Source organism: Anthonomus grandis, chromosome 13 (genome assembly GCF_022605725.1).
Source record: "Anthonomus grandis grandis chromosome 13, icAntGran1.3, whole genome shotgun sequence".
NCBI classification, from domain to species: domain Eukaryota; kingdom Metazoa; phylum Arthropoda; class Insecta; order Coleoptera; family Curculionidae; genus Anthonomus; species Anthonomus grandis.
In genome coordinates this window covers 12352810-12368338 of record NC_065558.1, presented here as the reverse complement: position 1 = coordinate 12368338, position 15529 = coordinate 12352810, and the positions used below count along the sequence as shown (strand labels likewise).

The window sequence follows — 15529 nt, the reverse complement described above, 5'->3', positions numbered from 1 at the left end:
ATAAAAATTCTACAGTTTGATTTTATTCTACAGTTTTATTTTTATTCTCAAGAAAGTTGGGGTAATTAGTAATTTTTGCGCTTACAAAAAAACACGCGTTTTTTAGCATTTCCAGGATGCAGTTTTTGACCTAAATAACTTTTAAATCAATGAAAAAATACATGTTTAAAATCCAGGCCTAAATTCACTATTTTTAATTTTTCTCCAAAAACTTGTATGACAGGAAATAATATTTTGGGAATCTTGCCGTGTAGATTTATCTGGGTTCATATTTACGTACGAAATATTTTTTTTGTGTAGCGCAATAAGTAGAAAAATCCATAACTCATTAAGTAAGTTTTCTTTAGCTTCTTCGTGCATTTTATCTCCATATTTACTTTTAGGCTTTTTAAAAAAACCGAACATAAAGAAGTGTTTTTTAGCATGGTCAATTTATTAGTAAACAAATAGTTATTTATTTTATAATTTTATTTATAAACATATATACATTATTTTACCATTACAGTATAACAACTTTAATTCTATAATAACTTAAAGTCTAGCAGTACTTAATATTAAATACTTTCTAGAAATTTTATACAGTCTCCCAAATTTGGTTCTAAAGGTTTTAAAGACACCTAAAGACAATTTTCAACACTTTATAGCTCAAAAGTTACTGAGTTTAGGATATAGCTTACAATTTGTGAATAAAACACTTAAAAGTGAAGTAAATTTGGATGCTTCATTTTATCATGTTTGAACGGAAGTTTTAGTAATTTTGAATAAAAGAGTAAATTAGAATTTTTTTTAATTTAATTAGGTTTTCGGATTTTAAATTCAAGTAATAATGTACTTGATTATGGGGAAATAAGCTTCTGTTTTTTTTTTAACTTAGGGTCTTCCAAATATTCTTACAGTCTGCTGTGAGAATATTTTCATCAAATTCAAAACATCAGTACATTTTGATACGTATATCAAAGTTTTTTTCGCTTTAATAATTAGAATTATTTTAACTTAATTGCGATATAATAATAATAAACTTCGAAGAATATACTTGGTACGAGGAACGATGTTTTTGATATCTTCAATTATTTTTCTTCAACTTTTTAAACTTTACAGTTTAATGTCATTTTAGAAGAACAAATTATACAAGGCAGCGACCATACCCAAGATCATTAAATCACGCGCTTATATATTTTGTTTGGATCGTGGTGTTAAAAAAAATATGAATAGGTTTTGGATTCAAATCGTCACAATGTTAGTTGGATCAGAAAGGAAATTTAGTTTTATAATATTAATATCTAATATTTTTTATATTAAAAAACTATTTAGAATGTTATTATTACTTAAAGACAATAATATAATTAAAAATCATTTTCAAATAAATAAATGTTAACACCATTTTATTAATCGAATTACTAAATAATTTAAAACAATTTGAAAGAAACAATTTTTTACATTTCAATATCAATTTTAGCAAGTAAAATGTTAAAGAAGGTTTGACAAAACTCCGATTCCGACCCAAATATTTCAGCCGCTATTTTGTAAGGTGTACGTCCGTATATATCTCTGGCCGTCACATCAGCATCATTCTGCACTAATATTTCGACAAGTTCTACATCGCCGACAGTGGTTGCCAAATGAATTGGCATCACTTGTAGCGTCGGTGATGCGAAATTCACATCAGCATGGTACTCTATTAAACGTTTAACAATATCCTTATGATTACCCGCAACGGCGATATGCAGGGCAGTTTCGCCGCTGATATCGGTCGAATTAATATTTGAAATTACAGGAAGTAAAAGGTTTACCAAATCTACATTACCAGACTCGACGGCATAATGCAAAGCAGTACGGTTTTCTGCATTTGTTAAATTTGCATTGGCCCCTGATTCTATTAATTTTTTTATGATATCTACTAAACAATTTTGCGCAGCGTAGTGAATAGCAGTTTGGCCAGAATAGTCTTGTGCATCTTTATCTACCTCTTGAGTTAATAATATGTCAGTAATGTGGATGTGACCATCAAGGGTGGCATAATGTAGTGCCGTACGGCCAAAAATGTCTGTAAAAGCTGTTTTTACGCCAGATCTAATTAACGTTCTAACTATTTCTGTATGTCCTAATGAGCAAGCAATGTTGAGCAGAGAGGTGCATTTGATACAAATGTTTGAATGATCTATTTTAGCTCCATAAGAAAGTAGTTCCTCGACAATTTCTCCATGGTGATTTTGAACGCCGTAATGAAGTGCTGTATATCCATTTATATCTATCAAATCGATTTCTGCACTGTTCTTCAGTAAAATTTTAATAATTTCAATGTGACCCAACTCTGACGCCTTGTGTAATGCTGTACACAGATCGACATCACGATTATTTACATCGGCCCCTCTATCCAGTAATGATTTAACAATGTCTTTATTACCCGCCTCAGTGGCATACTGTAAAGGAGTTCTTCTGTTCACATCGGTAACATTAACAGCAGCACCGCAACGCAATAATATATCAACAAATCCCGTATGTCCGCTTAAAGCTCCAATATGTAGTGCAGTTACTTGAGCAATTGTTACTCCATTTAAATCGATTCCGTTCTGAATTAAATATGCAGCAATAAGTTTATTACCATTTTCAGCGCAATAATGAAGGGCGGTATGTAATTTTGTGTCTATAATATTTACATCAGCGCCGTGCCTTAATAAAACTATTGCCATTTCTAAATTATTTTGAGCAGCTGCTACGTGAAGACTCGTTATATGATTTATATTCCTAGCGTTTATATCTGCTCCATATTTAATCATGAATTCAGCAGTTTCTTCGGTGTTTTTGTTAGGAACGTTAGATAATAGCATCAAGGGGATATCCCACTTTGAATTAAGAGCATTTACATTAGCCCCACGAGCAATTATTATTTTAATAATGTCTAAATCGACCTTTTTAGCTGCATAATGAAGCGGTGTGCCTAAAGCGTTATCAGTTAAGTTAACAGAAGCACCATATTGTAATAAAAGTTTTACGATCGGCAAATAGCCATTCTTAGTAGCAATATGTAAACAAGTACTTTTGTTTTTATCCAGACAGTTTATGTTAGCTACCCTTTTTAACAATAATTTTGTAATATATTCGTTATTCAGGGTTACGGAGTAATGTAGAGGCGTTCTAAGTTCTATGTCAGCCAAATTGACGTCAGCTTTGTGATCAAACAATATTTTAAAAATACTCTCTCGTTGTAATACTACTGAAAGCAAAATGGGGGTATTCAATGTGTTGTCGACAATATTTTTATTGGCTCCGTGCTTTAATAATTTTTCAGCAAAAACAGGGCTATTGAGAAAAACGGAATGATGCAGGGGCGTCCGTTTGTTAATATCCTGAATATCTATCGTGATATCGGGATGGTTAAGTAAAATGTCCATAGTTGTATGGTCGGAACAATAAGTAGCTATGTGAAGAGCGGATACATAATTATGTCCTTCATTATCATATTCTGTAAAATGTATTGTACTTAAATTATGTGTATACGTACATAAGTTAACATCGGAGCCATGCTTAAGCAAAAAACTCATTAAATCTTTATAGTTATTTACTGTTGCGATATGTAATGGTGTCGTCTGATGTATATCCGACATATTTGCATCCGCACCTCTTGAAATCAATAATTCCACTACTCTTCTTCGATTAAACATTGTAGCTAAGTATAAAGATGTACGTTTTTCAGAATCTCTGGCATTAATATTCACCTTGAAAGAATTTAATAACACCATAATTACTTTCAGATGTCCATTTTGAGAAGCCAAATGTAGTGCTAACGATTGTGCATGAGTAATGGAATTAATATCAGCCCCTTTAGATAGCAACAATTTTACAGTGGCTGTGTGACCATTTGTAGCTGCCAGGTGCAATGGAGTTAATAACGATTCGTCAACGATCGCATTTACTTGTGCTTTCTTTTGTAATAACAAAGAAACAATTTTTCTGTGGCCTTTTTCGCTAGCAAAATGGAGAGCACTCTTATTGGCAACAGTGAGAGCATTTACATCTGCCCCATGTGATAACAGTAATGTGACAATGGTATAATAGCCTTTATCAGCAGCCACATGTAAGGCGGTTATGTCATTTTCATTTTTAAGATCTACATTCACTCCTGATTCAATGAGTTTCTTGCAAATCTCCTTATTACCATTTAACGAGGCCATATAGAGTGGTGAGAATTTATTTTTAGAAAGAAAATTTATATCTGATTTATTTTCTATTAACATGGAGGCAATTTCAGTTTGATTTTCTTGAGTCGCCGCAAATAGGGCCGTACATTCACTATTTACTGTATCGATTATGTCATATTCTAATAATAATTTAACGGTTTCTATGTGTCCGTGCATTGCAGCTGCCAACAGAGCGTTACTCCCATTTGGTTTGGCTCCGTGTGACAATAATAGCTTAACGATTTTATAAAATCCAAATTCAGTTGGCGCACAAAGGGGCTTTCGATTGAATTCATCAACAATATCTATATTTGGTTTTGGGTTTTGCAATAGCAACAGCTTGACGATCCTTTCAAATCCGTTTGCGGCGGCGAAGTATATTGCGGAATTTTTGAAACTTGTTAAAGCGTTTACATCCGCTTTGGCGTTTAATAAGATTTTAACAATATTATAGTGGTTACTTTGAGCGGCACAGTGTAAAGGAGTCATGTCATTTAATCCACGAACGTCTACTTTTGCGTTCTTTTCTAATAAACACTTCACTGTTTTATCAAAGCCATAATAAGCTGCTAAATGTAAGGGAGCTATTTGATTACCATTGGTTTCATTTATGTGTTGCGCAATTTTAGGAATTGATAATAGTTTTTTTACAACATCGTCATGTCCTTCCATGGCCGCCATATGAAGGGCGGTATTATTGTTCTCGTCTTTAACATTAAACTCGGCACCGTTATCAATTAATAATTCTACCAAATTGTGTTGGCCATAATTAGCAGATATGTGTAAAGGCGTGTAACAATTTATATTAATTGCGTTTATAAAAGCGGAATCGTTAGTGCGTTTAAGTAATAATTCCACCACCCTTTTTTGATTGCTGTAAATAGCGAGATGAAGTGCCGTATTACCACTCACGTCAGTAGCATATAAGTTGGCATGTTTGTCTAAAAGCAGCTCGACAACAGTTATACATCCATTTTCCGCGGATGTATGTAGGGCTGTCCGATTATTTTTATCAAAAGATTCAATTTGAGCACCATTTCTAAGTAATATTTCGACAATTTCAGTCATGTTATTTTCAGCAGCTAAATACAAAGCATCATGTTGATTAATATTTTTCGTATTAAAATCTATATCTTTCAAGTTAAGTAACTTTGTGGCAATATTCTTATGGTCCTTAGATATAGCTAGCTCTAATGCTGTCGAGCCATGGTTATTGATCGCGTTAACATCAGCTCCTTTTTGAATTAATAAAATTAAGATATCTTCGCGTCCGTTTTCAGCAGCTACATGAAGGGCAGTAGAATTATTATCACTACAAATTGTGTCTACATGGACATACTGTAACAGATGATTAACGGTATTTTCCGAGCTATACGTAATCGAGTAGGCAAGTGCACTAAGCCCATATCCGTCCAAATCTTCAACATTGGCTCCGCTATCGATCAATAATTTTGCAATATTTTCGTGACCATGTAGGATGGCATGTTGAAGAGCAGTTCTCGAAACAAAATTTTTAGCATTTACGTCAGCCGCATGACTTAACAATACTCCAACACTATCAATGCGTCCAGCTTCAGCAGCAATAATGAGAGCGGTATTATCAGAACAATCTCGAGTATCGGCATCACAATATTTAAGTAAATCTTCGACAATTTGTTTGTCGCTCTTTACAGCTTCTTGGAGACAAGTTTGATGGAACAAAGCGATTATATTGTCGTAATTATTACTTGCGTTCCAAGTTTCCACATCCAACCGTGCAACAGTTTGTTTAGCTAATCTTATTAGAAGGCTGGATTGTTTCGAACATTGATGACTTTTATCAACTCGACCAATTAACTCGAGAACAATAGTTCTGTGGCCGTTAACCGAGGCATAAAATATAGCTGGCCATAAGAAACCTTCAAACTGGACCATCGATGCCCCGGTTTTAATATCGTATAATATATTATCTAAAATATATTTCAACGAAGCAATATTTCCCACTTCTGCCGCATCGAGAAACATATGATATAACTTATGGTAGCTCGGAAGGGGAATTATTTGGCCCTGTAACTTAATAAATTTATTTGAGATATTTTCTTTAAATAAATAAGGTTTGTTATCTACCCCAACTTGTTTGCGAATTATGTTCAGGCTAAAATGTTTACGTAACCAACATATACAGTTTAAAATTGAACGTTGTGGATCATAAGGCAATGAGTCTGTTAAAATATTCCCATGTGCTAAATAATTGAGTAGGGCAGTACTTATTAAAATAGGCGAAAACTCTTCGTAGGATGTAGAGTATTTTTGGATGCATCTTCTGTCGTCTAAGTAATTTAATATGTCAAGTAATAATATTTCCATTGCGGCTCGCACTAAGGGCTTGTCAAGATCGTAGCCATTCTTCACAATTGAATCTAATATTTTAAATTTATTTTTATAGAAATTTGCAATTAGCTTTATTTGGTCATTTTTAAAATCATTTACAGCGATACTAACTTCAGCATTATCGATTGAAGCAAAATACTGTTCAATCGCTTCTAATAAGTCATAATAGTTCTTTTTGATATTTGTAATATTTTTAAGGATTTTTCCATACAAATTTAATTCCGCTACTAGTGTTGTAAATGATTGTGGTTTCCTTTTTTTTTGACGTCTTAGTTGTGATTTTAATTTTTTGTTAGATAATTTTTCTATCAAATCATCTGGCGAATTTGAAGTTTTATTGATAGAAGTTAAAATGGAATGGTTCTCTTTGGTATCATTAATAAAACTGTCAAACTGAGTAACGGTTTCTTGATTCTTGATGTTATTTCTTATATCATTAAAAATTTCATCCAGGAGTGAAATCTTTTCTTCTTCTGGAGTTTCTTTTTCTGAAATTACCAAAGTGCCTTGGATTTCCTCAAGTTTTTCTGCTCTATACATCTGAAATTGTATCAGGTATAACAAGTTACCTAAAATATTATTTATCTGGATTTTTTCTTGGTCTTGCGGATTGTTCTGCAGTTCTTTTTTATTTGTCTCCATCATTTCAAATAATATTATGCTACAATGCAATGCCGGTCGATTAAAGTAAGTTGCCAATTTTTCTATAAGTCTTATTTGAGTATTTAAGTAGATACTGTTTCGTGTATTTAGCAAAGTGGGTAAATCGAACCATGTTCCGCAATATTCATTCTTCACACGTTTAACATATGTTTTAGTTTCTTCCAAGAATTGGGTAATGTCATTTTCGATCTTTTTCAAGCTATTTTTTTGATTGATATTGTTCTTCAATAGTTGTTTTAGCTTCTCGATTGAAGTTTTTGTAGTTTCAATTTCTTCATAAATATAAACCTCATCATCGTAAGAATGATTGAAACGGACCAATGCGAAATGCCGTGTAATTTTTTTAAACTTAACATCGCACATACACTCGTCAGAATTTTTCAAAAATATGTTAATCGCCTCTGCTTTTTTCTTGTATAATATAAGTTCAATGTCTACAAGAATTTTTTTTAAATCATTTTTTACGCTTTGGTATACCTCTTTTTCATGTAAAATTCGTTTTTCAAACTTTATTCTTTCCATTAGCAGTTTGGGATGGCGAATCGAATCACGAAGTCTGGTGAGTATTTTTTGTACACTTGTTGGAGCATAGTACATAAGGTGTTTGTGCACTTCATCTGATAAATTTGGATGTTCGTCTGTGTTCTTTACATTTTCTCCTATAACTTGTAAGCAACGAATTAGCCCATATACTTCTACGTCATGGCTTGGGTGAGTTTCGTCCTGAGTAGTTTTTATCTGTGACCATATGGTTTTCAGGGAATAAATGTCTCTTACAAGTCTAAAATCTGATTTTAACGAAGATTGATTTTGTGACGTAAAATTTCCTTGTTCTAAATAGTTTCTAATGGCGTCAAGAAGATAGTTTAAATACTCGATTATTTTACATTGATTTAAAACGAACGAATAGACGGAATCTTGTGGTTTTTCCCGAAAATAATTAAGAAACAATAATAAGCAAAACTGTGTCTGTTTAAAAGCTGGACAGTCATTTTTAATTTTGTCATGGTGTGCTATAACTTCTATTTGCTGAGCTATGACATCCGCGTGTGATATGAATTTGTCGTCAATAGGAGTGTCATTTTCGTCATGTTGTTTAATCTCTCGAATATTTTCACAAATCAAATTTAGACGTTCTTTTAATGATTCGTTGTTGATCTTTATGATTTGTTGACCTCTAGCAGCCCGTATTTCATAGAGTTTTTCTTCTATGAAATTCTTTATATTTTTGGATAACTTACTCTTATTTATTAAATGCTTTTCATACAATTCAGATAACTTGGATTCTAGATCTACATCACAAAATAACATGTTAATAATATAAGTGTTCAATAGATCAGCATTACCTAATTGCATTAAATAAGAGATTTTATTATGGGTATCTCCTGAAGGCAAACAGTGTTCTAATATTTGATTTTTTTCATCAACAGTAAAACTGCTTATATCGGCATTTTGTTGCAGCATTATCCTTACTAAATTCCATTGATTTCCTTTTAGGGCAGAACTGACAGAATCCGAATATATCGGAGCTCCTTCTAAAACCAAATGCTTAACAATAGCCCAATTCCTTAATTTTACGGCACATTGAAGGGGTGTTACACGATATAAATTGCCATATTCAACATTAATTTGCCAAAAAGTTAAGTATTTTACAACATTCCACTTTCGAGCTTTTAAGGCAATATGAATAAGATTTGAGTGAATATTGTCTCTAATGAAACAATCGGCCCCCTGGCTAATTAAAAAATTAATTATATGTACATGACCCATTTTCACTGCCCAGGAAAGGGGGCTCATTCCCAATTTATCTCGATGGTTAATATCACTTCCTCTAGCCAGCAATAATTTAGCAATTTCAATAGATCCGAACTTTGCTGCTTGCCCTAAATAAGATGTGCCCTTTACATCACACCAAAAAATGTCTGTCTGGTCTAATTGTAGTAAATAACAAGCTATATTAAACAGTTTCCTCTGAATGCTTATTAATACGGCTGTTTTGGACTTCTTTGTTTGGTTATTCACGTTTGCACCTGCCTCTACTAACTTTTGAACGATTTCGATGTAGCCTTCTTTAGAAGCATAGTAAAGGGCTGTGGCATTGTTAGTATCTAAACCATCAACAGAAATCTGTTCTCTTATAAGCTGCTCTAACATATCATTAAGTCGGTTCATTGCTGCAAAGTGTACTAAGTTATGCGACCATCTTAAGAAAAGTTCTGAATGTTTATAGGTTTTCCAAAGAGTGATGGTCGAATACAATTGTTTAAATTCATTCATGGTATTTTCGTATGTTTGAAGTGTGTCTAACACCCAAGATTTATTTATTTTCCTTAAAGGACCTTTATATTGTTTGCCGTTATCTAGAGTATCGTATATTAGTTGCTTTTGAACGTACGTGTCGAGAATAGCGTTGCAAATGTTCGTATTTTTCTTATCAATTGCTAAATTCAATACGGTTTTGCCTCGCCCTTTTTGATAAGATATCATATGTGCATTGTGTTTTATAAACTCCTTGCATAAAAACCAAGAAGCTAAATTAAAAAGGTTTTCTTTGATTAATACAGGTAGTGCCCAGTCAGAGTTTTCGTTAAAAAAGATGCTACTGTCTTGAATCCATAATTTATTTATCATGCTTGAAACGTCCTCATTAATTACGGCTTTCTCTCTGAAAAAAACATTTAAAAATACCCTTACATAGATGTATTGGGGTTTTATTAAACACTCCGTAAGCAAGAACTTGATAAGTTTTAGGGACAATTCTGTGGTCAGCATGAGGGAATAGAGCTCTTTTGCCATTAAGTATTCCGCAACGGTTATAGAACATGTATCAAATTGGAAAAAATTATTTTGCGGAAATATTACTCTTTGCATGGCTTCCCATGAACGTAAATTAATTTCTTTATAACATATATATTTTTCAACAATTTCAAATGGATCGAAAAAGGTTTGAAAAAAGAAACGATGGTCAGCACCCTTATGATACTCCTCTATGAAGTTAAGGTTAACATCAATTAACATTTTAAATAACAAAAACTTGCCAAAGATATCCTCACGTGAGGTTAGAATGTATTGGCTATGCTCAACAAAATTCCCAACAAACTTAGAATCAACTTTAGTCATATTTAACCGTTTTTTAATGAAATTTGTCAAATAAACTTTCTGTTGAATATCGCTTATTTCGGTCAAACTGGTACTGCAAACGGATAAAGTTTTTTCTAAAACTGGCACATCTATAGGCCTTGCAGTTATCCAGATATAAGCTTTTGAGAAGACATTTAAATAACTCAGCACCCTTAACCACGATTCACGTAGAATGCTTCTGTTGAATTCATCCATTAATAAGTAAACAGGCTTGGATTTTTCGCCGAAAAGGGCATCATATAACAACTTTTTGGTAAACATTTTTTTATCAGTCCAAGCCCATAAAAAGTCAACGGTTGATTCCCGAGTTAAATTTAATGGAAGCCCTTTAACCGCTGGATTTTTGGATAAATCTACAAAAATAGCCCATCTGCGAGAGTTAAGTAAATCGCATAAATAAATCAAGGTGGAAGTTTTTCCTATCCCAGCAGGACCGCTTAGTATCAACAGTTTTTTTTGTACTAAATCACGCTCGTTAAAATCTGTTTTTTCTGTAAACAAATCTTTAAAATTGTTTACATACCCTTTGGTATTTACACAAGTGAAACCTTTTTTACTGCAATATCTTAAAAAAATTATCATTTCTACGTCTAGTTTTACAAAATTAAATATGCGATATGCATGATACAACGTTTTATATACTAATAAATGCCTAATTTTTTGTATTTTCCTAATATCTTTAGTAGAAGCGTCTAAAAGGTTAATAAGCTCCGATGTATTATTAAAACCACTGATAATAATTAACCCACAAAATTCCCTAGGATTGGTGAGTAAGTTTTTTATTGCAGTAGTTCCTATGCGGTATTCAACAAACTTTCGCTTCACATAAAACTCTGGATAACTGGAATAAATGCCATAATTGTTTTGATCTGAGTAAAGTTGATTTTCGTTGGTGAGCATGGTTTTTAACATATCAGCATCGAATAACTTTCTTAATCTCGGATTATCAACGCTATCAATGTGCAAAAACTCTTTCAGGCTGAATAACTTATTTTCCTTTAAGATACATGGTAAATTTAATAAATCTGTCTTTACTTTTTTGGTGAGATGGCCGTAGTGTATCGTGTTGCTTATATTCTCACTGAAATAATAATCAAGACTTTCGAAATATTTTTCTAAATTCTGCTCGGTGCCATTCGTGCTACTTATTATAATAACTTTTGCAAAGCTTCCGGTTAGTACATAATCATTTAATTGTTTTAGTTTCAAGGAGTAATCTGGATCCGTTGGATCTACGTGGGACAGATCAAGAAAAACTAAAACTAATCCGCTCCATTGACTTGTTTTCGATGATTTATCTTCTAAGAACAGTTTTAGCTCATACCAATCCAGAAAGAGCTGATTTTCTGGGTCGAGATAATGATTGTACTCACCAAGGTTAAGATCTTTGATCACACTTTGAATTCTTAACTTTTCCAACTCTGTATCAAACGTTTTTATATGCAATATCCTACTTGCTTTGTTCTTAATAAAAGTATCTAGTTTATACAGATCCAGAAAAACCACAGGCACCATTTTTAACTGTTACTACTTATTAGTCAATTATAATATATAAACACGATAAATTTTAAAGATATTGTAACTATACAATATATTGCAGTTTCGTTTTTTATATGCGTATATAGGAGTCGAACTATGAATTGATAATAAATAAATCATCTTATCTAAAGTTTAAAAAAAAACTTTATCATATCATATAATATTGTAAAATAGCTAATATGTAGCAATGTATTAAATTATTTTATTAAGTGTTAATATTGCTATCAGAGTTTCACCATTCAGATAGTTTAATCTGTTTAATCTGTTCTTTAATGGACGGAGATCTACATTGATAGAAAGGACATTAAATTGATAGTAATATCAAGAAGTGACGATCAAATAATTAAACATTCACTGGTTTATTGGATTTCTCTTCAGCCTCTTCTAGATTTATAATTTCAATATACACGACCTCTTCGGTAGACTTCATTTCATCAGATACAGCTCCTTCAGGGTTTCCTTGTCCGTTTTTGGGGGATGCGTCGCTATTAAGGCCCGAGCAAGATGCTACTGGAGATTCCGGATTTGTTTCGTTACTAGATGTGGTGGCTTCTTCCGTTTGTGTTTTCCGACCATCTCGAGCATCATCTGGAGCATAAGTAAATAGAAACGTACTGGAATCTCTTGAACTACCGTAGTGGTAGCAGTTATCTAATGGTTAAAACCACTCGCGTGCCAACAACTTCTGATAGTTAATAAACAAAACTGTAGATACTGGACCCAGGAAAACCCTCGTTTGCTTCACGAACAACACTTCATGCTCAAAAAGTGACAGTATGCGATGTGCAGTTTCAGCAAATGGAATCGTCGGTCCATATTTTTTTAGGATGATATTGAAAATACCATTACCGTTACTTCTGAGCGATACGCTGCAATGATTCAAAACTTCCTCACACGACTTGACCATTTTCCAGTAATTGAAAGCACACTTTTTCAACAGGAGGGGGGCAATAAACCACACTGCAAGAACTATGGTTCAAGGTCTTGTGGCGTTAACTTTACAGTATTACTATTTTGCCAAGAGTTTGCTCAGAATTATTGGAGGCTTGGGATTCTTCGAAGGTTCACTTATGACTGGCTATTAAAGAATCTAAACTTGATTATAACTATTAAATAAGAGGGCGCCACTTAGTTTTTTTTTTATAAATGAAAGAAAACTAAGAAAAAGACTTGGTATATAGGTTTCAATTAACAATTAAATGTAAATTAAATTGTTAATGGATAAAAGATAATTGTTAATTATTAATTGATTAAAGGTATATTAATAAAAATTTAAATAAGGGTGGCCTGTAAACTGGCCTGTATATTCCTCCAAGAAATGAACGGCTAGCCTTCAAAACCGAGGCTGTGAATGTATGCCATTTGTAGCTCAGCTATCCGGACTGGATTATAAACCATATTGGCCACTTCCTGCTTCACAAACTTCGGAAATAAAAAACTGGCCTTTTACGTGCGCTCCTACCTGCAACACGAGAACAAGTGGTCGAAAAATAGACGCAGTACCGACTAAATCGATAAGGACCCCACCTGTCGCCTGAGCTGTCAATATCAGCCAGTCAGAGAAAATATTAATTATGACCAATCAGAGAAGTGACGGACAGAAGTGTCAACAGCATGAATAATTAAACTAGGAGAGTGATGCGTTACAGTAGTAATGTGTCGTTGACAGTGTGAATTTAAAGAAGTTGACTGAAATTATTAATGTAATTATTGAAATTAATGAAATGTCAAAGGAGCGTTAGTGAACATAAGGAATAGAAAAATAAAACGCTATAGTGTCTAGTTTCTCGAAACGGTGATATCAGTTGGCCACCTCGGTCCCTCGACTTAACTGCTTGCGACTTTTTTTTGTGGGGATACCTAAAGACAAAATTGTTTGCGTCAGACCCACCTAGGACAACCCCATACCTTAAACAACAGGTTCGTACGAGATTGCAGCAATACCTGTCGATATCCTGGAAAGAAAGAACTATGCAAAACTTTCAGGATCTACTCCAACAATGCATAAGTGCCATTGGAAGACACTTGGCGGATGAAGTTTTTAAAAAATAAAAGTTTTGGATAATGTAAATCAAATGGCTACTTTTTAACCTCCTATTTATGTAATAAAAAAATATTAAAAATTATTTCTCTGACAATAAAATGATTTACGAAGTCTTATAGCATGATGTTTGGGGAAGAATTTATAAGTAGAATACTGAACCTTCACTAAAAACTGAAAAGTAGTGCGTAACATTAATAAAGCGACCAAATAGATCGAACGAGGGGGTATCATTCGCAGAACTCGCTATGATACTAATATGTGCACATCTTTACTCTTTATGTTATGTTACATTGACTATACTAGAAAATCATGTTTAGCTTTTAATAAAGGATTTTTATGCCTTAGCTGATTTTCAAATACCAGATTGATTATAGGTACTAATAATACATGGATGCAAGATATCAAGTAATATATTATCCTTATCCTTAAATACATACTAAAAATAAATCTTACATTCGAAAAAAGGATTACAGATTATATTATATGAAACTTCCATAATTATTCTATATTTTAATGCATTTTACAAAAAATATTTGATAGATTAGTACGATTCTAAGACCTCCAACAATGACAAGATATCAACAGCTAATCCAAGACCTAAAAGATACACCCTATTCTTCATATTGGAACGCCCAAATTGGAAAAAGTAGAGACCCTACTCCAGGATTACCAATTGGAATGATCCCGGTGGAAACTACTTTTGGTGAACCTTCGAAAAAGGGTAAGAACCACAAATGTAGGAATTGATATTGATTTTGATAAATGTTTTGTTTTTTTTTCTAGATATAACAGTAAAAGAATTGGTGAACCCGCCAAAAGGACCATATGAGGTTTTAAGAGAAAGTCAGGTTGGTCATGAGATGTATAAGAAGACTCACGATGACTACAATCCTTCTGAGAGAATCTGTAGGGGGTAATAAAGAATTTAATTTTTCTTCTTAATTAAAAACTTCACTAATAATCTATTGTGCAGTCTATTTGTCAATAGACATATACAGGGTGTCAATATGAAAAGGTACCACCCTCTATATTTCCGCCCCTGAATAAAATTTAAAAATTTACAAAAACACGTCAAGTTTATTTTGAGGGAGACATTTCTTCAGTTAGTTTACAATCAAATTGCAGCAGCCCTCTGGCGGAGGCAGGCATAACCCCTAAAATCTTAAATGGAAAGGGAGGTCGAGTGATACCTCATTTCAAAGGTCTTTTAATTACCTTTTCAAAGATACTACATACTTTATCTTTTTGGTAATACTTAAGTAAAGAAACAAATTAAAACCGTTAAGATATTTATTTTTTTAAGTAATAACTATTGTAATGAAATAGAACATAAAAAGTAATAAAAGGTAACTTAATTTATAAAATGTTCAAAATGTTGTCCATTTTTTTTCCAAACAGTAAGAAAGTCTGCTCTCAAACTCCTTTCTAACATGTTGAAAAACTTCTGCCTGGATTTCTCTATACGCAGCTGTGATTCTTCTTTTTAAATCTTTCAAATTACTAGGTTGTGTTTTAAAAATAATTGATGTTAAATGCTTTTAATGCATGCATATTTGCACATTTTTAATGCAAAAAAATCTAAAGGTTATAAATC

General features: G+C 32.8%; 2 protein-coding genes across 2 annotated transcripts in view; one reads left to right on the top strand and one right to left on the bottom strand.

Moving 5' to 3' along the window:
* LOC126744101 (EF-hand domain-containing family member B-like) overlaps nucleotides 1-15529 on the top strand; it is a 32357-nt gene that overhangs the window by 5255 nt on the left and 11573 nt on the right. Inside the window, exons 3-4 of the mRNA XM_050451447.1 lie at nucleotides 14476-14656; nucleotides 14719-14848. Of these exons, the coding sequence (XP_050307404.1) occupies nucleotides 14476-14656; nucleotides 14719-14848 (311 nt within the window). The remainder of the gene's footprint in view (nucleotides 1-14475; nucleotides 14657-14718; nucleotides 14849-15529) is intronic.
* LOC126744096 (uncharacterized) lies at nucleotides 518-11974 on the bottom strand. The gene has a single exon (XM_050451443.1). It carries the CDS (start codon nucleotides 11865-11867, stop codon nucleotides 1434-1436), a length of 10434 nt encoding a protein of 3477 aa, XP_050307400.1. The 5' UTR covers nucleotides 11868-11974; the 3' UTR covers nucleotides 518-1433.

What these genes read in the sequence shown, in the direction of transcription:
- LOC126744096 (XM_050451443.1), bottom strand. Translation starts at nt 11,867, where the DNA reads ATGGTGCCTGTGGTTTTTCTGGATCTGTATAAACTAGATACTTTTATT.